Genomic DNA, 21907 nt, shown 5'->3' with positions numbered 1-21907 from the left:
CTAATTTGGCCCAAGCATCTGTGAATCAGATGACACAGGAGACCTTCTAACCATGCCCTCTTCCTCTCCTGGGAGAGCATTCACTGTCACCAGGTGGTGCCCTTTAATCAAGGGGCTACTAAAACTACCTGAAAGGCCATAACAAGTTGCTTTTTTATAGAATTACAGAATCACAGAATGGGGTGGAAGGGACCTTAAAGCTCATCCCATTCCATCCCCTGCCGTGGGCAGGGACACCTCCCACTAGCCCAGGCTGCTCCAAACCCCGTCCAACCTGGCCTTGGACACTTTGCAGGATGAATTCATTGGTAATGGCAATTGAATGAGAGAATGTGTTGCTGTTTCACCCTTGTCATTGGATCACCAATCGCTCTCGTTGCAGTTCAAGTACAAGGAAGGTTACCGCAAGCAGCAGGGACACCACATCGGCTTCCGCAGCCTGCAGGATGATCCCAAGATGTTGTGGTCTATGCAAGTAGCGAAAATGCAGAGTGACAGGGAGTACAAGAAAGATTTTGAGAAGTGGAAGACCAAGTTTAATATGCCTGTGGATATGTTAGGCTTCCTCTTGGCCAAGAAGTGCCAGGAACTGGTCAGTGATATCGACTACAAGCGGATACTGCACCGCTGGACTTGCCTGCCAGACCAGGTTGATGTCACCGAGGCCAAGAGGGTCAATGAACTGCAGAGTGATGTAAGCTTCCTCTGGGTTTAATTCACTCAGTTTCTTGTAAAATAATTACTGCTTTTTGGACAATATCTTTGGTAACTCTTTTTGATGTCAGTATAGATCGGACTGAAGCTAAATTACCAGTTAGTCTTTTCATCAATGAACAGTTAAATAACCTGCTATGGCTTTGGTTTTCATCCTTAACAGAATTTGTATAAGTCAGATCTACAATGGCTCAGGGGCATTGGATGGAGTCCTCTGGGATCTCTGGAATCTGAGAAGAACAAGAAAGCTTCTGAAATCCTGAGTGAGAAGAAGTACCGGCAGCACCCAGACACCATCAGGTTCACAAGTATCCCAGATGCCATGGATGTCGTTTTGGCCAAGTCTAATGCCAAAAACAGGAGTGATGTGAGTTGCCTCTAGAGGCAGAATGTGGGATTCAATAAATAATTACATTAATAGACATTTTAAAATGATCTCCATATCAAAACATGTGCTTAAAATAGACAGATAGCAGATGTCATTGTCACTGTACCTTGTTCAGAAGATCAAGGTTTTAGTGCTGAATAACCTACCCAGTAATAGCAACAAATAAGACATTTTCTAGGTAGTATGTAGATATATTGCTTTAATGCTGTTGCCTTGGCATTACATGGATGTAAAGAAGAAAAAATAGGTTGTATTTCACCAAGAAGTCATTGTGTTATTTGAATTCTTGCATAGCACAGCTTTGCTTTGCTATTGCAGGGAAAAATGACCTGAAATTACTCCTGTGCTGGGGAATCTTGGACCAGACAAGGTTTTTGTTTGATCTTTCAGATCCTCTACAAGGAAGCTTGGAACAAGGACAAGACTCAGGTTCACATCATGCCTGACACTCCTGAAATTTTGCTGGCCAAGTCAAACTTGATTAACACAAGTGATGTAAGTGTGTCTCTACAATGTTACCTTCATGGAATTATGATTGTGCCTTTAGTTTACAAAGCAGTCAAGTCAGTCTGCAATTCTAACAGCTGCAAACACACCTGGGGTCTTTCCTGAGGAAACTTATGCACCAGGAAGCCTGAGGGGAATTGCTGAATTATAAAGTGGAAGTGAAGTTGCCAGAACATAGAAAACATTAGGAAAATATCCAACGTGTTACCAGTTTTCTCTTTGATCCCTACTGATCGTGTTAACATAATATTAATCATATTCAGTACTCTTAGTAAGCCTGTCACTCTTGTGGAAATGTCTGAGTATATTAAATGGCCTCTTTAGAATTACATGAGATTCTGCAATTCACATAAAAATCCTGACTATAAAGGAACAAACATTAATGCAAAGGTAAAGAAATGTCAGCAGCTCTATCATGAGAACTTGGGAAAACAAAAATAATTGCATTTGAAATTGGGTGTAGAGAATCATGGGGCTGTATTATTCACCTCTGTGAAACAGTCAGATAGTAATTTTTATATATATAATCAATTACAAAATACATCTAATTAATAGCAAGGTATGTGATTGATCAAGCTGTGTTTGGAAACCCAAACTTTATTTTCAATAGTCAAGGGTGTAAAGATTTACCATTCAAAAATGTATTTGCAATAATTCCTTTGAATCCTTTTCCAACAGAAACGTTACAAGTTAGGATACGAAGAGCTGAAGAAGAAGGGCTATGACCTTCCTCCTGATGCCATCCCTCTCCAGGCAGCAAAGGCATCCAGGGACATTGCCAGTGAGGTAAGACTTCCAGAGAAAATAACAGTGGGGCATTGAGGGGGGATATACTTTTGGATGAACATGTTTTATATTTAAAAGGAGGAGAGGTCTAAAATGTTACCACTCTTATATTGCTGCCCTCCTGCAAGGCTATGAAATTCTAAATGGTGTAAAGTTAATTAAATTAGATACAATAATTTAAAATGTCATCGTATATAACTATGAAAGATCCCATAATATTTAGGGGACCTTATATAAAATGCTAAAAATCTTGGGAAAATAAACAAGAAAATGAGAATCTATTAGATGCAAAGTGAATAACCACAATGTTACCAACAGAGAAATTGAAATTGCAGCTTGAAAAGAGGTGGTAATTGTTGTTTCTGCCTTCCATCAGTACAAGTACAAAACTGCCTACAGAAAGCAGCTGGGCCACCACATCGGGGCCCGCAACATCGAGGATGACCCCAAGATGATGTGGTCGATGCACGTGGCCAAGATCCAGAGTGACAGGGAGTACAAGAAGGACTTTGAGAAGACCAAGACACGCTTCAGCAGCCCCGTGGACATGCTGGGGGTGGTGCTGGCCAAGAAGTGCCAGGAGCTGGTGAGTGACGCCGACTACCGGCACCCCCTGCACCGCTGGACCTGCCTGCCCGACCAGAACGACGTCGTCCACGCCAAGACCGTGTACGACCTGCAGAGTGATGTGAGTGCTGCTTTCGTGGCCCACAGGTGTCTCTTGAGTTCTGTTGCACTGGTGGAGGAGGGCTCTGTGTGTCAGGGCAAGGGCAGCAGAGTCAAATATTAGCTTTGGGAGGACCAAAAGCTGACCAAGGCAAGTGCAGTGGTGAATGGAATGAAGAGCCTTAGGAGATGGGATCAAAGGCTCTTCCCATGCTTTCACCAGCTGCAGATTGCCAAATGGGACAGGTCTTTGCTGGGGACAATAAGAAGATTGAGAGGGGATGTATGTGATGGCTTGGTAGCTGCTGGTTCTGTTGCAGGAGTGGGAAGCTGAGTTTAATAAGAGTCCCTTTGCTGGTGGCTGCTTGGTGGGCTGGCCCAGGGAATGTGTTCTCTTCAGCAGAGCTTCCCTTGGGAGGAGGAGTGTTTGGATGGAGTGAGGAGGGTGCTGAGCTGCTTTGTGTCCTTGCCTGTCCTTGCAGAACGTGTACAAGTCCGACCTGCAGTGGCTGAAGGGCATTGGCTGGTCCCCAATTGGGTCTCTGGACGTCGAGAAGAACAAGAGGGCGAGTGAGATCCTGAGTGACAAGAAGTATCGGCAGCACCCGGACACCATCAAATTCACGAGCCTTCCTGACTCCATGCCCATGGTTCTGGCCAAGCACAACTCTCAGATCATGGACCACGTGAGATTCCTTTGTGTTTTCATTCTGAAATGAAAGAGCGACTTCCTCCTGCAGGGGGATGTGGCATCCTCTTGCCTCAGGGGTTTGAGTTCCCTGTTTGAGATCAGATTGTCTTTTGTGTGCTTGGAGCAGGAATGGGGTGCAGTGTGGAAGAGAAAAGGGTGAAGGACTAGGAAGGTTTGGGGCAAGGGAAGGTGTTCCTGAGTGAGGGCAGAGCAGAGGGCCTTTGGTTTGGTTGCTTGCTGTGCTGTGCTGTCTGTGTTTGTTGGGGTGTGTGTGATGCCATTTGGCGCTGTGTCCCTTGGCAGCGCTCGTACACGTCAGCCTGGGAGAAGGACAAGACCAGCATTCACATCATGCCGGACACGCCGGGGATCCTGCTGGCCCAGCAGAACAAAGTGAACTTCAGCGAGGTGGGTGGGTGGGTGGGTGGTGTGTGGGCAGTGTCCCCGCACGGGGGCTGCTGTGTGGGGGCAGCAGTGTTGCTGGAGGGCATGGGGGTGTGTCTTGCAGAAACTGTACAAGCTGGCGATGGAGGAGGAGAAGAAGAAGGGCTACGACCTGCGGGCAGATGCCATTCCCATCAAGTCAGCCAAAGCTTCCCGGGACATCGCCAGCGATGTGAGTGCAGGGGAGCCCTCGTGGCCCGTGCTGTCGGAGGGTGCTGGGGCTGGCAGATGTTGCCCAGGGTTTGAAGGCTGGGCCAAAAGGAGGCAACACAGCCCTTACCAGTCATTGCCAGCCAGCTGGTCCATTAACTTTTTAATTCTGACCTGTCCACTTACAGCTGTCCCTGCATGTCATGAGTGTGCCATGTTGTGTGGGAAGGTGCAGATGATGGGAAGGACTAATTGTGGGGACTGGGTGATGGCCATAGCCCAAAGCACAGCCCCTCCTGGTCTTGTGGCACAATCTCCTCATGCAACAGCCTGGGGTTTTGTGGATTTGTGCTGCTCTCAGCACCAGCAGTCCCCACAACCCTAATGCTGCAGCTACACAGCTCAGCTGGGCAGTGGTAATAAAACCCAAAGCAATTTTTAGTTAAACATTACAGCTGTATGAATATACATGATTTTTTGTTACTATTAGTTATTAATACAAAATTACATTCCTGTACGTGTTTGCTGCCTCTGTTTAATCTTCCAGGTCAGTCTCTGTTGTTCTGGCTCTCATGCCCTAACAGTCTGAATAGGAGTTGATTTGGCTGTGATGCCTGAAGATCAGTAAATGATTCTTTATGATGGGGATATTTATTGAACTTTGGTCTTGTTACCTCTTCCATGATTTGGAGATGTTTTTATTCTTAACTACTGACCAGTAGCTCTTCATATGTCAGCCAGGGTATATCTTTGATAGTGTGAGTTGGATCAGAGAAATGATCCTTTTGTAGGTGTCCACTGCATGCCAGCAGCTGAATATTTTCTCATTGGGAAGTCGCCGTGGTTTCAGCTACTAAGTTGGCTGAAAGTGGAGCCACAGAGACTGCTGGGCACCTAAAGAAATCTAACCTAAAATTCACTGCATACTTCCTTTTCCTGCAGTACAAGTACAAGGAGGGCTATCGGAAGCAGCTGGGCCACCACATCGGGGCCCGCAACATCGAGGATGACCCCAAGATGATGTGGTCGATGCACGTGGCCAAGATCCAGAGTGACAGGGAGTACAAGAAGGACTTTGAGAAGACCAAGACACGCTTCAGCAGCCCCGTGGACATGCTGGGGGTGGTGCTGGCCAAGAAGTGCCAGGAGCTGGTGAGCGACGCCGATTACCGGCACCCCCTGCACCGCTGGACCTGCCTGCCCGACCAGAACGACGTCGTCCATGCCAAGACCGTGTACGACCTGCAGAGTGATGTGAGTGCTGCTTTCCTGGCCCACAGGTGTCTCTTGAGTTCTGTTGCACTGGGGGAGGAGGGCTCTGTGTGTCAGGGCAAGGGCAGCAGAGTCAAATATTAGCTTTGGGAGGACCGAGAATTGGCCAAGGCAAGCGCAGAGTGCAGTGGTGAATGGAATGAAGAGCCTTAGGAGATGGGTATAACCACTCAGTGGGTGGCTGGTGGGCTGGCCCAGGGAATGTGTTCTGTTCAGCAGAGCTTCCCCTGGGAGGAGGAGTACCTGGATGGAGTGAGGAGGGTGCTGAGCTGCTTTGTGTCCTTGCCTGTCCTTGCAGAACGTGTACAAGTCCGACCTGCAGTGGCTGAAGGGCATTGGCTGGTCCCCAATTGGGTCTCTGGACGCCGAGAAGAACAAGAGGGCGAGCGAGATCCTGAGTGACAAGAAGTATCGGCAGCACCCGGACACCATCAAATTCACGAGCCTTCCTGACTCCATGCCCATGGTTCTGGCCAAGCACAACTCTCAGATCATGGACCACGTGAGATTCCTTTGTGTTTGCCTCCTCAAGTAAATGAGCATCTTCCTTTCCCAGGACACTGGGCTGTGTCCTTCCAGGGTTGTGGATCTGCAAGGGGGATGTTGCATCCTCTTGCCTCAGGGGTTTGAGTTCCCTGTTTGAGATCAGATTGTCTTTTGTGTGCTTGGAGCAGGAATGGGGTGCAGTGTGGAAGAGAAAAGGGTGAAGGACTAGGAAGGTTTGGGGCAAGGGAAGGTGTTCCTGGGTGAGGGCAGAGCAGAGGGCCCTTGGTTTGGTTGCTTGCTGTGCTGTGCTGTCTGTGTTTGTTGGGGGTGTGTGTGATGCCATTTGGCGCTGTGTCCCTTGGCAGCGCTCGTACACGTCAGCCTGGGAGAAGGACAAGACCAGCATTCACATCATGCCGGACACGCCGGGGATCCTGCTGGCCCAGCAGAACAAAGTGAACTTCAGCGAGGTGGGTGGGTGGGTGGGTGTTGTGTGGGCAGTGTCCCCGCGCGGGGGCTGCTGTGTGGGGGCAGCAGTGTTGCTGGAGGGCATGGGGGTGTGTCTTGCAGAAACTGTACAAGCTGGCAATGGAGGAGGAGAAGAAGAAGGGCTACGACCTGCGGGCAGATGCCATTCCCATCAAGTCAGCCAAAGCTTCCCGGGACATCGCCAGCGATGTGAGTGCAGGGGAGCCCTCGTGGCACGCGCTGTCGGAGGGTGCTGGGGCTGGCAGATGTTGCCCAGGGTTTGAAAGCTGGGCCAAAAGGAGGCAACACAGCCCTTACCAGTCATTGCCAGCCAGCTGGTCCATAGATGTTTTGGTTGCAAACTGTCCACCTGTAACTGTCCCTGCATGTTCTGGATGTGCAGTGTTTGAGGGAGTGAGGAGGCTGTGGAGAGTGTGATTGTGGGAACTAGTTGATGACCATAACCCAGAACAGCATTCCTTGCACAACATCTCCTCATGCAACAGCCTGGGGTTTGAGATGTTGTGCTGCATCAGTACTGCCAGTCTGCAGGGCCCTGATACTGCAGATACACAACACACCTGGACATGAGAGAGGAAAACCCAAACCATGTTTTGTTTTATGTCCAGGGCATTTATCTTCAGTTTGGACTGTGGGCAGGTCACGGTAGGTCAGTCATCACTGTGCCCCAGAGTATCTTTTTTTCTCTCAGCTCTCCAGGGGTTGAATTTACTCTCTCATGTGAGATTCTACATTGCAGGTGTATTCTCTTACTGTGAGGAGATGCATCTGTCCTCAGTGTTGACATCAGTAAGAGATGAGGGAATACATGTCTTGTTGCCACACAGTCACTTCCTAAGATGAGTGACTGTGGGGCTGCAGATTAGGAGACGCAGGGCTGGGAAAATAAGACTCCTGGGTGCTGTGCAGGAGATCCTGGGGCAGGAATGTGTCAGTTGCTGTGGGCTGTGGGGCTGAGGGCAGGCAGGGCTGTGCAGGATGAGGCCCAGGCTGCCCAGTGAACAAGTGTGGTGGTTTTCAGGCTCCACTAGTGAAGCACTTGCTCACAGGAGCTGCTGCAGGGTAATATCAGAAGGGAGACCAACTGTCCAGAAACTCACTGAGCCCTTTTCCTGCAGTACAAGTACAAGGAGGGCTATCGGAAGCAGCTGGGCCACCACATCGGGGCCCGCAACATCGAGGATGACCCCAAGATGATGTGGTCGATGCACGTGGCCAAGATCCAGAGTGACAGGGAGTACAAGAAGGACTTTGAGAAGACCAAGACACGCTTCAGCAGCCCCGTGGACATGCTGGGGGTGGTGCTGGCCAAGAAGTGCCAGGAACTGGTGAGCGACGCCGATTACCGGCACCCCCTGCACCGCTGGACCTGCCTGCCCGACCAGAACGACGTCGTCCATGCCAAGACCGTGTACGACCTGCAGAGTGATGTGAGTGCTCCTTTGGTGGCTGAGGGACCCCCAGAAGTGTCTCTTGTGTTCTCTTCCATTGTTGGGGAGGGGTCCAGGTCAGAGCATAACTCTAGGCCGGTTCTGAGGGACTGAGGTTGTGTTGTGACAGTTCTACTGTGACGAGTTCTTGTCGTGAACTGTCAGGGATGAAATTTTTGCAGCATCGTATTTTGTGGTCACAGGAGAGTCCTGTCTTGCTTTGAACATTTTGGGGACAGAGTTGCAACTCTGGCAGGGAATGGGCAACAGAGTCAAATATGAACTTTGGGAGGACTAACAGGGGGAAAATGTAAACAAAGTGTGCAGTGGTGAATTGTGCAAAGAGACTTAGGAGGGGAGCTATGAGACTCCTCCCATGCCTCTGCCAGCTGCAGATTGCCAAATGGGACAGGTTTTGGTCAGGGATACTAAGAAGGTGGAGAGGAAGAGCTTGTGGATCGGTTGAGAGCTGCTTAAACTGTTGAAAGAATGGGGAGCCACGTTGTGAAGAACTGAGCTTAAAGGAGTCCCTTTGCTGGTGGCTGCTTGGTGGGCTGGCCCAGGGAATGTGTTCTGTTCAGCAGAGCTTCCCTTGGGAGTAAGAGCACTTGAATGGAGTGAGGAGGGTGCTGAGCTGCTTTGTGTCCTTGCCTGTCCTTGCAGAACGTGTACAAGTCCGACCTGCAGTGGCTGAAGGGCATTGGCTGGTCCCCAATTGGGTCTCTGGACGCCGAGAAGAACAAGAGGGCGAGTGAGATCCTGAGTGACAAGAAGTATCGGCAGCACCCGGACACCATCAAATTCACGAGCCTTCCTGACTCCATGCCCATGGTTCTGGCCAAGCACAACTCTCAGATCATGGACCACGTGAGATTCTTTTGTGTTTGCCTCCTCAAGTAAATGGGCATCTTCCTTTCCCAGGACACTGGGCTGTGTCCTTCCAGGGTTGTGGATCTGCAAGGGGGATGCTGCATCCTCTTGCCTCTGGGGTTTGAGTTCCCTGTTTGAGATCAGATTGTCTTTTGTGTGCTTGGAGCAGGAATGGGGTGCAGTGTGGAAGAGAAAAGGGTGAAGGACTAGGAAGGTTTGGGGCAAGGGAAGGTGTTCCTGGGTGAGGGCAGAGCAGAGGGCCCTTGGTTTGGTTGCTTGCTGTGCTGTGCTGTCTGTGTTTGTTGGGGGGTGTGTGTGATGCCATTTGGCGCTGTGTCCCTTGGCAGCGCTCGTACACGTCAGCCTGGGAGAAGGACAAGACCAGCATTCACATCATGCCGGACACGCCGGGGATCCTGCTGGCCCAGCAGAACAAAGTGAACTTCAGCGAGGTGGGTGGGTGGGTGGGTGGTGTGTGGGCAGTGTCCCCGCGCAGGGGCTGCTGTGTGGGGGCAGCAGTGTTGCTGGAGGGCACGGGGGTGTGTCTTGCAGAAACTGTACAAGCTGGCGATGGAGGAGGAGAAGAAGAAGGGCTACGACCTGCGGGCAGATGCCATTCCCATCAAGTCAGCCAAAGCTTCCCGGGACATCGCCAGTGATGTGAGTGCAGGGGAACCCTTGCAACCTCCAATTATACTTTGGGTCTCCTAATCCCTTCCCTGCAATCCCAGGCCTTATTCCTGCAATCTCCCCAGGATGTGTATCCCTGCCTCTATTGCCAGTGCCTCTTGGCTTTGTGTTTTAGTTTAGCTAAGAAATCTTAGCTAAGGTGACCTCCTGCCTCCCCTGTCTGAATTCCAGCATGTTGGGATAGAGAGCTCTTGTGTCCCAAGAAAAGTGTTTCTAAATACCTTCATCTATAGGGGCAGTTTTCCAAGAGATCCCAGGTACCATAAGCAGCTGAATGTTTGCCTTTCTGAGGTTTAGGGAACTGACTCTACTTTTTACCTGTCCTTTGCCCCTCAAGATTGAGAAATCCAGACCATGATTTCTAGCTCAGGCTACCTCCAGTCTCCATATCTGCAATCAGTTCTTCCCTGTTAGTGACAAAAGCTGCCACTCCTCTGTTCAGGACTCTGTCCCCTCTCCTAGGAACATGTCCCCAGCACACTCCAGCAGATGTCAGAGCAGCTGAGGTCCCCTATCAGGGTGAGGGCCTGTGAGTGTGATGCTTCCTGCAGCTGAAGGAAGAATTCATCCTCAGCATATCTCTCCTTTCCCAGTGTTCTGTGCTACACCAATCACTTTGTCTCTTGTTCTCACCCATAAGACTTAAACATAAATTTTGCTGACAAAGTGTCAGGCTACCCCTTGTCCCTTCCCAGCTGAGTGGCTGCAGGCCTGCAGATTAGGACACATCACAGGGCTCCTCAGCACTGTGGAGGCCTCCATGTGCCCACTGTGGGCCAACACAGGCGTGGGATGGCAGGGAAGGGTAGGACACAGTAGGGATACCCTGCACTTGGGTGCCTGTTCACGTGGTGATGTTACCAGGCTCCACTAGCAAAGCACTGGCTCACAGGAGCTGCTACAGGATAATATCAGAAGGGAGAACAACTGTCCTGAAACTCACTGAGTACCTTTTCCTGCAGTACAAGTACAAGGAGGGCTATCGGAAGCAGCTGGGCCACCACATCGGGGCCCGCAACATCGAGGACGACCCCAAGATGATGTGGTCAATGCACGTGGCCAAGATCCAGAGTGACAGGGAGTACAAGAAAGCCTTTGAGAAGACCAAGACACACTTCAGCAGCCCCGTGGACATGCTGGGGATCGTGTTGGCCAAGAAGTGCCAGGAGCTGGTGAGCGACGCCGATTACCGGCACCCCCTGCACCGCTGGACCTGCCTGCCCGACCAGAACGACGTCGTCCATGCCAAGACCGTGTACGACCTGCAGAGTGATGTGAGTGCTTCTTTGGTGGCTGAGGGACAGCCAGAAGTGTCTCTTTTGTTCTGTTCCTGCTGGAGGAGGGGTCTGTGTGTCAGGGCAAAGGAAGCAGAATCAAATATTAGCTTTGGGAGGACCAAGAATTGGCCAAGGCAAGCGCAGAGTGCAGTGGTGAATGGAATGAAGAGCCTTAGGAGATGGGTATAACCACTCAGTGGGTGGCTGGTGGGCTGGCCCAGGGAATGTGTTCTGTTCAGCAGAGCTTCCCCTGGGAGTAAGAGCACTTGAATGGAGTGAGGAGGGTGCTGAGCTGCTTTGTGTCCTTGCCTGTCCTTGCAGAACGTGTACAAGTCCGACCTGCAGTGGCTGAAGGGCATTGGCTGGTCCCCAATTGGGTCTCTGGACGCCGAGAAGAACAAGAGGGCGAGCGAGATCCTGAGTGACAAGAAGTATCGGCAGCACCCGGACACCATCAAATTCACAAGCCTTCCTGACTCCATGCCCATGGTTCTGGCCAAGCACAACTCTCAGATCATGGACCACGTGAGATTTCTTTGTGTTTGCCTCCTCAAGTAAATGGGCATCTTCCTTTCCCAGGACACTGGACTGTGTCCTTCCAGGGTTGTGGATCTGCAAGGGGGCTGTGGCATCCTCTTGTCTCAGGGGTTTGAGTTCCCTGTTTGAGATCAGATTGTCTTTTGTGTGCTTGGAGCAGGAATGGGGTGCAGTGTGGAAGAGAAAAGGGTGAAGGACTAGGAAGGTTTGGGGCAAGGGAAGGTGTTCCTGAGTGAGGGCAGAGCAGAGGGCCCTTGGTTTGGTTGCTTGCTGTGCTGTGCTGTCTGTTTGTTGGGGGGTGTGTGATGCCATTTGGCGCTGTGTCCCTTGGCAGCGCTCGTACACGTCAGCCTGGGAGAAGGACAAGACCAGCATTCACATCATGCCGGACACGCCGGGGATCCTGCTGGCCCAGCAGAACAAAGTGAACTTCAGCGAGGTGGGTGGGTGGGTGGGTGTTGTGTGGGCAGTGTCCCCGCGCGGGGGCTGCTGTGTGGGGGCAGCAGTGTTGCTGGAGGGCACGGGGGTGTGTCTTGCAGAAACTGTACAAGCTGGCGATGGAGGAGGAGAAGAAGAAGGGCTACGACCTGCGGGCAGATGCCATTCCCATCAAGTCAGCCAAAGCTTCCCGGGACATCGCCAGCGATGTGAGTGCAGGGGAGCCCTCGTGGCACGTGCCAGGACTCAGTTATTTCTCACTCCAAAGTCTCTGTGGTTTCACCTGCTTTATTTGCTGGTGGTGTTGCCACAGGGGCTACCAGGGGCACAAAGGAAAATGGAACTAAAACTCACTGAAGATTTGTTTTCCCGCAGTACAAGTACAAGGAGGGCTATCGGAAGCAGCTGGGCCACCACATCGGGGCCCGCAACATCGAGGACGACCCCAAGATGATGTGGTCGATGCACGTGGCCAAGATCCAGAGTGACAGGGAGTACAAGAAAGCCTTTGAGAAGACCAAGACACACTTCAGCAGCCCTGTGGACATGCTGGGGATCGTGTTGGCCAAGAAGTGCCAGGAGTTGGTCAGTGATGCCGATTACCGGCACTATCTCCATCAGTGGACTTGCCTGCCAGACCAGAATGATGTGATCCATGCCAAGGAAGCCTATGACCTGCAGAGTGATGTGAGTACTCACTAATAAGCTGTTCATTACTAAAAATTTCCTTGGAATAGAAACTCCAGAAGCTGCTCTCATCCGATATTTTTCCACATTGTTTTTTTCTTTCCCTATTCCAAGTGAAGTCATTAGAGTTTGAGTAGAGAATGAATCTGTGTGTAATGGAGGTTGGTCATTAGGAAGGTTTATATACAGCCAAACAGCAGAACAAACTGCATAGAATCCTTCAAAATAGACAATCTTTATACATTTATATGCTGATTAACAACTTGTCAAGTGGAAATGGTGTAACTGCTGTCTTTATATGTTGTGGCAGAACTACTACAAGTCTGACCTGCAGTGGCTGCGGGGCATTGGCTGGGTCCCCATTGGTTCCCTGGAAGTGGAGAAGGCCAAGAGGGCTGGGGAGATCCTGAGTGACAAAATCTACCGTCAGCACCCGGACACCATCAAGTTCACCAGCATCCCAGACTCCCTGCCCATGGTGCTGGCCAAGCAGAACGCGGACACCATGAACAAGGTGAGTGCTGGCTGGATCAGTGCCACACCAGCAGCCTGTGCCTGAACCCCAGGGACAGGGCTAGAACTGAGATTTGCAGATTCCAGCACAGCGAGGCTGTACAAGTGTAAATTCCATTCTTGGTAATCACCAGGTAACGTATTTTCATCAAGTGGTAATTTAATAATATCGTCCAACTTACTGAGCTAATTCCCAATTATCAGTTGGGAAGCTTTCCAAAATATCATGCTGTGTGTCTAGTAATGTGTTACCTAACTTCCATCTAATTTTGAATATAGCAGTTTATCTGATAAACCCAGTAATTTATCAAATTTACCTCGTAATCTAGAAGTTAATAAATTACTTGGTTTAGGGCTGTCTTTGAAATACCCATATTTTAAACAGTTCAGCACAGTACTTAAAATAGAACCTTTGGCCCTGATCTCAATCCTTTTTATATCAATAAGCTCATTTTCTCTTTCAAACAGGCCTTGTTCTTAGAGTTTAGATCTCTGTGTGTCTGATTAGCATTCTGTGCCCTTTTTCTAAACATCTTTCTCACAGAATCCTTTCTAGGCTGTTAATTTTTAACCCGGAATGTACATATCTAGAGGAGTGAATTTAAAAATTCACGGCTGCATAAGGAATGAGGATTTTTTAGACTTTGGGTACAGATCTGTAATTCTCCTTGTGTTTGAGGAGATCTCTGAGTAGTCACTGGGTTTTTTTCCCCTTTAACACGTATTATTTCTCCTGCAGCGTTTGTACACTGAGGCCTGGGATAAGGACAAGACACAAATCCACATAATGCCCGACACTCCTGAAATCACACTGGCAAGAGAGAATAAGAAAAACTACAGCCTGGTGAGTGTGTGAGCCCTGCAAATGGATCTGCTCTGTGCCAGGGCTGCACCAGGAATGTTCTGGTGAACCTTTTATAGCTGACACTCTCGCTTTCCATAAGTAACTCCTGTATTTATCCTCGAAAATGTGACTGTAAAATCATCATTTGCATATTTGTAGTAGCGCATACATAGACCAGTGAGCACTACTGAGAGTAGATTCCATGGGAAACTAGTTGGGAAATTTTTGGGAGTAATTTCTGCCAGTGTTCATATCGTTGGGAAGGCACAAAATCAATTCCAACACTGGACATACCAAAAAGATAATTTCAATTCTGAAAAGCTGTGATCCCAGTGTTCAATGTTATTTTAGGCAAAAACCCCTCACATTGGTAAAAGGTGGCTTTAAAAAGTAGGTTTTACTCCCCTTGAACAGCAGAATAGTTTAGCTCTCAAATTGTAGTCAATGGTATGTTATTTAAAGTTATAAAAGAAAAATTCATAAACAAATGTATTTAACAAAAGCCTCCTTTGACATGAGTTGGTACCAACTATTGATGTGGAGCTCTGACTTAAATAAAGCTGAGTTAAAATAAATCTTAACATATGTTTTCCAAACAGTTTGTTTTGCATAGAATATAATATGTGGAACTTTTATGAATCCCACTGTTGAATTCCTTCCCTAGAAACAATACAGACAGGCCATGGAAGACTCAAAGAAGAAAGGCTACGATCTGAGAATCGATGCCATCCCCATTCAGGCGGCCAAGGCATCCAGGCAAATTGCCAGTGATGTAAGAATCCACCTTTTTGTTTCTCTGTATGTTGACATCTCAGCTCTGCAGCCTGGGAGCTGTCAGAGGTGAGCTGGAAATACATCTTGTTTTACATTTCAGTACAAGTACAAGGAGGGCTATCGGAAGCAGCTGGGCCACCACATCGGGGCCCGCAACATCGAGGACGACCCCAAGATGATGTGGTCGATGCACGTGGCCAAGATCCAGAGTGACAGGGAGTACAAGAAGGACCTTTGAGAAGACCAAGACACGCTTCAGCAGCCCCGTGGACATGCTGGGGGTGGTGCTGGCCAAGAAGTGCCAGGGCCTGGTGAGCGACATCGACTACCGGCACTACCTGCACCAGTGGATCTGCCTGCCCGACCAGAACGACGTGATCCACGCCCGGCAAGCCTATGACCTGCAGAGTGATGTGAGCTCCCTTTTATGTCATTTTTGGGAAGGAATGTCTTTGATACTCTATGCAGGTGGCTCAGGCCATCACATCCTGATGTGGTGGAATCGACATTTTCTTTTTAAGTTTCATGGCTGATTGAAACTCAGATCTTCAGTGGGATATGTTAATTAATAGATACTTGAATGAACTACTGTAATTCCATATTGGGACTATTTGTCTTTTTCATTCTTGTGTAATGGTTTCACTCTTTATGTCTATTCAATGCAGGTTTTTTCCTATGATTTTCTCTGTGGCTTTGGATTTGTTTGAATTAGTTGATAAAGTTGATTTATCAAAAGTAACATATCAGTTTAAAGAATCACCATGCAAATTGCATTGTTATTATTACTAGAATAACCTTTGTGTGTTTTGGATGGGTTTTTCTTGTGGCAGAACTACTACAAGTCTGACCTGCAGTGGCTGCGGGGCATTGGCTGGGTCCCCATTGGTTCCCTGGAAGTGGAGAAGGCCAAGAGGGCTGGGGAGATCCTGAGTGACAAAATCTACCGTCAGCACCCGGACACCATCAAGTTCACCAGCATCCCAGACTCCCTGCCCATGGTGCTGGCCAAGCAGAATGCGGACACCATGAACAAGGTGAGTGCTGGCTGGATCAGTGCCACACCAGCAGCCTGTGCCTGAACCCCAGGGACAGGACTGGAACTGCACTGAGCCCAAGCAATGCTGAAATGTTTTATTAATTTTCCTCAATCAATGTGGCAATTTCCTAATTGTTGTTAAATTCCCTCAGATAAATTCTCCCTTTGTTGATGTTATCTCTGCCTAATTACCTACCCAGTTATCCATTTTACATTTCCTATATTTTTCCCTAGTATGCTCCATGTTTCCCTGATTGTTGAGATACCATATTTTTGCCTCCTTTGAAATGCCATATTTGTCTCTTCCTCTCTTCCCTCTCAGCGTTTATACACTGAAGCCTGGAACAAAGACAAGACCTCGATTCACGTCATGCCTGACACCCCAGAAATCCTGCTGGCCAAACAAAACCGAGTCAACTACAGTGAGGTGAGGGAAACTGGGGAGGGGGACAATTAAAGGGTTCCTGGCAAGTACAATCTTGTCATCTCTGACTTTCAGTTAATACTAAAATATTGTCACGTTGCTTAGTTTCTCATTTCACAAACACCCAGTTCCAGTGCTGAAATCAGAATTGTTCTTTCACTAGAATTGACCTCTTGCATACTTAATTAGCTTTTTAAAAGATATTATCTGTCATAATCTAGACATCATTTCTACAACAAGATATGGAAATAAATAATTTTTCCTTCCCTTCCCTAAATTATTTCCATTTCCCAAATGTCTACAATAAAATTGCAAGGTCTTTGAAATCTGCATTTCATTATTTTCTAGAGGAGATAGAACTGTATTCAAGTTATTGAAGTTGCCTGAAGATCAAATATATTGTTTGGGGATTTGAATAGTTTTATTACTCAGATGTGCTTAACTGAAATGCAGTTTAGTTTTTGAAACTAACGTGTGATTTTGTTTTTCTCACAGAAAATGTACAAACTGGCCTTGGAGGAATCCAAGAAGAAGGGCCACGATTTGCGTTTTGATGCCATTCCCATCCAATCTGCCAAAGCCTCCAGAGAGATTGCCAGTGATGTAAGCAGGGGGTTTTTCATGGATTTGGAATACCAAAAAAGAATATCTGTTCCTATCTTTGTTCATGTCCTACCTTAAATTATAGAATAGATAATATTAAATCCTAGATTCTACCTTTAGTGCATGAAAAGAATGGGGAGCCAGTGTTTTTATACATGAGCCTTAGATCACTGAAATAAATAAATGGAATAATGTGAGGATTATTTATATGCCCCCTGCAATAGTGCCATGATGTCCATGGATGTTCAAATGGGATGATCAAATAGGCATTTGAGTCAGTGCCAGGGTTTGTCAAATTAACTTCTGATTCAAAAAATATTTCTGCTTAAGTGTTGTATTCAAGATGTCTGAACACAAAAACAGGGGTAAAACTATGGAATCACTAGGATGGGTTTTGCTTCTGGAATGAGGCAACATCACTAAGGGAGAAAAACAGATTTTTATGCTCTTTCTTTTTCTATTGTAGTTGATATTAGATGTTGTATTAAGACCAACTCACACCATCTTCATCCAGGTGTTTTTTGTACAAAGGTTTTAAAATAAGTTAATACTTATAATTTAGTCCTCATAGTAAATGAATGTGGAATATCAAACTTATTAGAATGCTAAAAGTTTAAAAATTAAAACTTAGTGAATTAAAGCTGTGATATAGATGTATCAAAAATGTAAGATAACTATATCCAATAAAAGTGCCTTTTCTGTGAAGATCAATTCAACAGTGGAAAGAACTGAATAATATTTTTATCTCAATGAAATACTAATGAATATATTAAACTGTTTGAATTATTTATTAACTTACCAATACACAGGTGACTCTGAATCTCCTTTGTTTCAGTACAAGTACAAGGAGGGCTATCGGAAGCAGCTGGGCCACCACATCGGGGCCCGCAACATCGAGGACGACCCCAAGATGATGTGGTCGATGCACGTGGCCAAGATCCAGAGTGACAGGGAGTACAAGAAGGACTTTGAGAAGACCAAGACACGCTTCAGCAGCCCCGTGGACATGCTGGGGGTGGTGCTGGCCAAGAAGTGCCAGGGCTTGGTGAGCGACATCGACTACCGGCACTACCTGCACCAGTGGATCTGCCTACCCGACCAGAACGACGTCATCCACGCCAGGCAAGCCTATGACCTGCAGAGTGATGTGAGTAAATCCTTACCTTTGGAATCATGATCCAAGATACAGGGTCTTCTACACTCTTAATTTTTCAAATATATATTATATGCCTGAGTCACTTCATCAGATTTGTTGGTGGAGGTGAAATGTTCATTACACCATCCCATTTCTGTTTAATTGTATTTGCTCAGTCCTTAACCTGAGGTGTAATTTTCTTTCATCAAATTTATGTTTAATTCCATTTTCCTCAGTCCTTAACCTGAGGTGTAATTTGTGTGTAACTCTGGTATTTGTGGTGTGCTCCAATAACTCCATTCTTTTTGTTATTTAATTGTTATTTTATTTCTTCTTCTTCAAAAAAGGTTTTCAAAACCATATCCTGCTCCTATGGGGAAACATGTGCAATTGCTCACATAATCTGGGATGTGCTTATATATAGTTATTTTAATTCTGAATCACATTTGCATTTGTATAATGGGATGCCAAATCTTCTCAGGCTGTTTACAAATCAGACCTGGAATGGCTGCGGGGCATTGGTTGGGTTCCTATTGGTTCCTTGGAAGTGGAGAAGGCCAAGAGGGCTGGGGAGATCCTGAGTGACAAAATCTACCGTCAGCACCCGGACACCATCAAGTTCACCAGCATCCCAGACTCCCTGCCCATGGTGCTGGCCAAGCAGAACGCGGACACCATGAACAAGGTGAGTGCTGGCTGGATCAGTGCCACACCAGCAGCCTGTGCCTAAAGCCCAGGGACAGGACTGGAACTGCACTGAGCCCCCACAGTGCTGCATTCACAGGTGATGCATTTACAAACACTGGCTCTGGTTGTTTCACTCAGAGCTCTCAGACCAAGTCATGGAAGACTCAACTTCCCATGATATTCTGCAAATTCTATTTGACCTTTTCCCTGAGCTGAGTGTGCAGTGGGCACTGATAATGCTTTGGTTTAGTCACCATTCCGAAGCCATGTGGCAGTTTCCCAAGTGTTGGTAAATTCCCTCAGATAAATTCTTCTTTAGTTAATATTTTTGTACCTGACTAAACACAGAACTGTGTTTCCCTGCTATATTTCAGAGCATCACAGAATAATTTGGTTAGAATGGACCTTAAAGATCATTTTGCTCCAACCCCCTGCCATGGGCAGGGACACCTTCCACTACAGAGGTTGTTATAATTTTAATTAATATGCTCTGTGTTTTTCCTTGATTTCTGGGGTAGGACCCAGTTTGGAATGCCATATTAATCTCTGCCTGTTTCCTTCCTCAGCGTTTATACACTGAAGCCTGGGATAAAGACAAGACCTCAATTCATGTCATGCCTGACACCCCAGAAATCCTGCTGGCCAAACAAAACCGAGTCAACTACAGTGAGGTGAGGGAAACTGGGGAGGGGGACAATTAAAGGGTTCCTGGCAAGAACAATCTTGTCATCTCTGACTTTTAATCAATAGTAAAATAATATTACCAAGTTGTTCAGTTTCAGAAATTGCCAGTTCCAGTGCTGAAATCAGATTCCTTCTTTCACTGAAATTTATCTCCTGAGTATCTAATTGGCCTTTTAAAAGATAATATCCACCATAAATGAGAAATAATTTACATAGCAAGTTGTGAAAATAAATAACTTTTTAAGTGTTCCTTTCTTTGCCTTCCCTACATGCTTTCCATTTTCCAAATGTCCACAATATAATTACATGATCTTTGAAATCTGCATTTTTTTATTTTCTAGAGAACAATATCGAAGTTGCCTGAAGATTAACAGTTATTGTTTAGGGACTTCATTTGTTTTATTACAGAACTGTGCTTAATTGAAGCATAATTTTGCTTTTGCAACTAAAATGTGATTTTGTTTTCTCACAGAAAATGTACAAACTGGCCTTGGAGGAGTCGAAGAAGAAGGGCTACGATCTGCGTTTTGATGCCATTCCCATCCAATCTGCCAAAGCCTCCAGAGAGATTGCCAGTGATGTAAGCAGGTTTTGTTATTTCCATGTGGATTTGGGAATGGGAAAGGGTTGGACTGTTTGTTCCATTGTCTGTTAACGTCAGACTTCATAGAATGACTAATATGGAAGTCTGTTTTCATAGGGTTTCTACCACATTCTATTCAGAGTATGAAAAGAAGGGGTAGCCAGTATTTTATGCATGAGATTTATATCACTGTAATAAATAAACAGGATAATGTGAGGATGATTTATATGTCCCCTTTAATAGTTCCATTGATGTCCTTGGATGTTTAAGTAAGATAATCAAAATTATGTCTGTGCTAGAGTTAGTCAAGGTAATTTCTGATTCAGAATAGGAAATACTTTAAAATCTCTCCCCAGAATAGACATACTAGTAAATCAATTCTAAAAGTTTAAATGCTTGTGTTTTCCAGAAGAAAAATATATTCTGTAAAAGTGCCATATTGAAATTCAAAATGCCTGAGTACAGAACCAGGGAAAAAAATACACAATGACTAGGACAGGGTTTGCATTGAGGAGGAGGCAACATCAGAGACAGAGGATAACAGATTCTTATGCTCCTTGTTTTTCTATCAGGATTTGTATTTAAATGGCTTGTGTTAAAAATTAATAGATACAATTTTGGTTTGGCTTCAGTACAAGTACAAGGAGGGCTATCGGAAGCAGCTGGGCCATCACATCGGGGCCCGCAACATCGAGGACGACCCCAAGATGATGTGGTCGATGCACGTGGCCAAGATCCAGAGTGACAGGGAGTACAAGAAGGACTTTGAGAAGACCAAGACACGCTTCAGCAGCCCCGTGGACATGCTGGGGGTGGTACTGGCCAAGAAGTGCCAGGGCTTGGTGAGCGACATCGACTACCGGCACTACCTGCACCAGTGGATCTGCCTGCCCGACCAGAACGACGTCATCCACGCCCGGCAAGCCTATGACCTGCAGAGTGATGTGAGTAAATCCTTACCTTTGCCATCATAATTCAAGATACAGGGTCTTCTACACTCTTAATTTTTCAAATATGCATTATATGCCTGAGTCACTTCATCAGGTTTGTTGGTGGAGGTGAAATGTTCGTTACACCATCCCATTTCTGTTTAATTGTATTTGCTCAGTCCTTAACCTGAGATGTAATTTTCTTTCATCAAATGTATGTTTAATTCCATTTTCCTCAGTCCTTAACCTGAGGTGTAATTTGTATGTAACTCTGGTATTTGTGGTGTGCTCCAATAACTCCATTCTTTTTGCTATTTAATTGTTATTTTACTTCTTCTTCAAAAAAAGAATTGTTTTCAAAACCATATCCTACTACCAGGCAGAAACGCACACAGTTGTTCATAGAGACTCAGATGTGCTTATTTATAGTTATTTTAACTCTGAATCACATTCACACCTGTATAATGGGATTTCAAATCCTTTCAGGCTGTTTACAAATCAGACCTGGAATGGCTACGAGGTATTGGATGGGTTCCTATTGGTTCCTTGGAAGTGGAGAAGGCCAAGAGAGCTGGAGAAATCCTGAGTGACAGGAAGTACCGTCAGCCTGCAGACAAAATCAAATTTACCAGTGTGACAGACTCCTTGCCCATGGTCTTAGCCAAGCACAATGCTGAGATAATGAACAAGGTGAGGTGCTGGTTTTTTTTTCTTGACAAAATCACCAGTATTACCAGTTGACAGAACTTGTTCATGAGGTGAAAAATACAACATAGAAAGTAAGACTGAAGACTTTTGCTGTGGACTTAAAATGAATGTCCAAATTCAGCCACTGTACAGGAATGCTCTTATTTTAGGGCTCTCTGTCTAAACAGAGATCAGAATAATGAATATAGTTTTCCTCTTTCAGCAGTTTCTCAGCAATTCATAAGCAACAAATTGTTGCACTGACTTAGCTTGGGAAATAAGGACAAAACTTCCTTCTTGAGCTGTTCACCTTTGCTGAATCAGGATATTTTATTGCTTGAACTCCCCACAGCAGTCTGTAAAATAATTTATGTGGAGAAATGTGCTAGTTTGGTTATATATCTATATATAGTTCTCCTTCAAGATTACTCTGCTCTGTCATGGATACATTTTTTAATCACTGCTGCTCTCAAATCTGCAGTGTTT

General features: G+C 46.5%; 1 protein-coding gene across 1 annotated transcript in view; it reads left to right on the top strand.

The window, feature by feature from the left end:
- Positions 1 to 21907, top strand: part of NEB (nebulin) — a 97700-nt gene that overhangs the window by 21638 nt on the left and 54155 nt on the right. The window contains 35 exon segments of the mRNA XM_050340518.1: positions 383 to 694; positions 878 to 1081; positions 1493 to 1597; positions 2288 to 2395; positions 2772 to 3083; positions 3544 to 3747; positions 4056 to 4160; positions 4261 to 4368; positions 5289 to 5600; positions 5917 to 6120; positions 6470 to 6574; positions 6675 to 6782; positions 7712 to 8023; positions 8687 to 8890; positions 9241 to 9345; positions 9446 to 9553; positions 10546 to 10857; positions 11182 to 11385; positions 11732 to 11836; positions 11937 to 12044; positions 12211 to 12522; positions 12833 to 13036; positions 13775 to 13879; positions 14544 to 14651; positions 14754 to 14885; positions 14887 to 15066; positions 15484 to 15687; positions 16012 to 16116; positions 16609 to 16716; positions 17552 to 17863; positions 18333 to 18536; positions 19105 to 19209; positions 19695 to 19802; positions 20438 to 20749; positions 21221 to 21424. Coding sequence (XP_050196475.1) covers positions 383 to 694; positions 878 to 1081; positions 1493 to 1597; positions 2288 to 2395; positions 2772 to 3083; positions 3544 to 3747; positions 4056 to 4160; positions 4261 to 4368; positions 5289 to 5600; positions 5917 to 6120; positions 6470 to 6574; positions 6675 to 6782; positions 7712 to 8023; positions 8687 to 8890; positions 9241 to 9345; positions 9446 to 9553; positions 10546 to 10857; positions 11182 to 11385; positions 11732 to 11836; positions 11937 to 12044; positions 12211 to 12522; positions 12833 to 13036; positions 13775 to 13879; positions 14544 to 14651; positions 14754 to 14885; positions 14887 to 15066; positions 15484 to 15687; positions 16012 to 16116; positions 16609 to 16716; positions 17552 to 17863; positions 18333 to 18536; positions 19105 to 19209; positions 19695 to 19802; positions 20438 to 20749; positions 21221 to 21424 — 6348 coding nt within the window.

The sequence above is a fragment of the Myiozetetes cayanensis genome, unplaced genomic scaffold (assembly GCF_022539395.1).
Source record: "Myiozetetes cayanensis isolate MyiCay16 unplaced genomic scaffold, myiCay2020 scf9, whole genome shotgun sequence".
NCBI lineage: Eukaryota > Metazoa > Chordata > Aves > Passeriformes > Tyrannidae > Myiozetetes > Myiozetetes cayanensis.
This window is presented reverse-complemented; position numbering and strand designations above follow the sequence as displayed.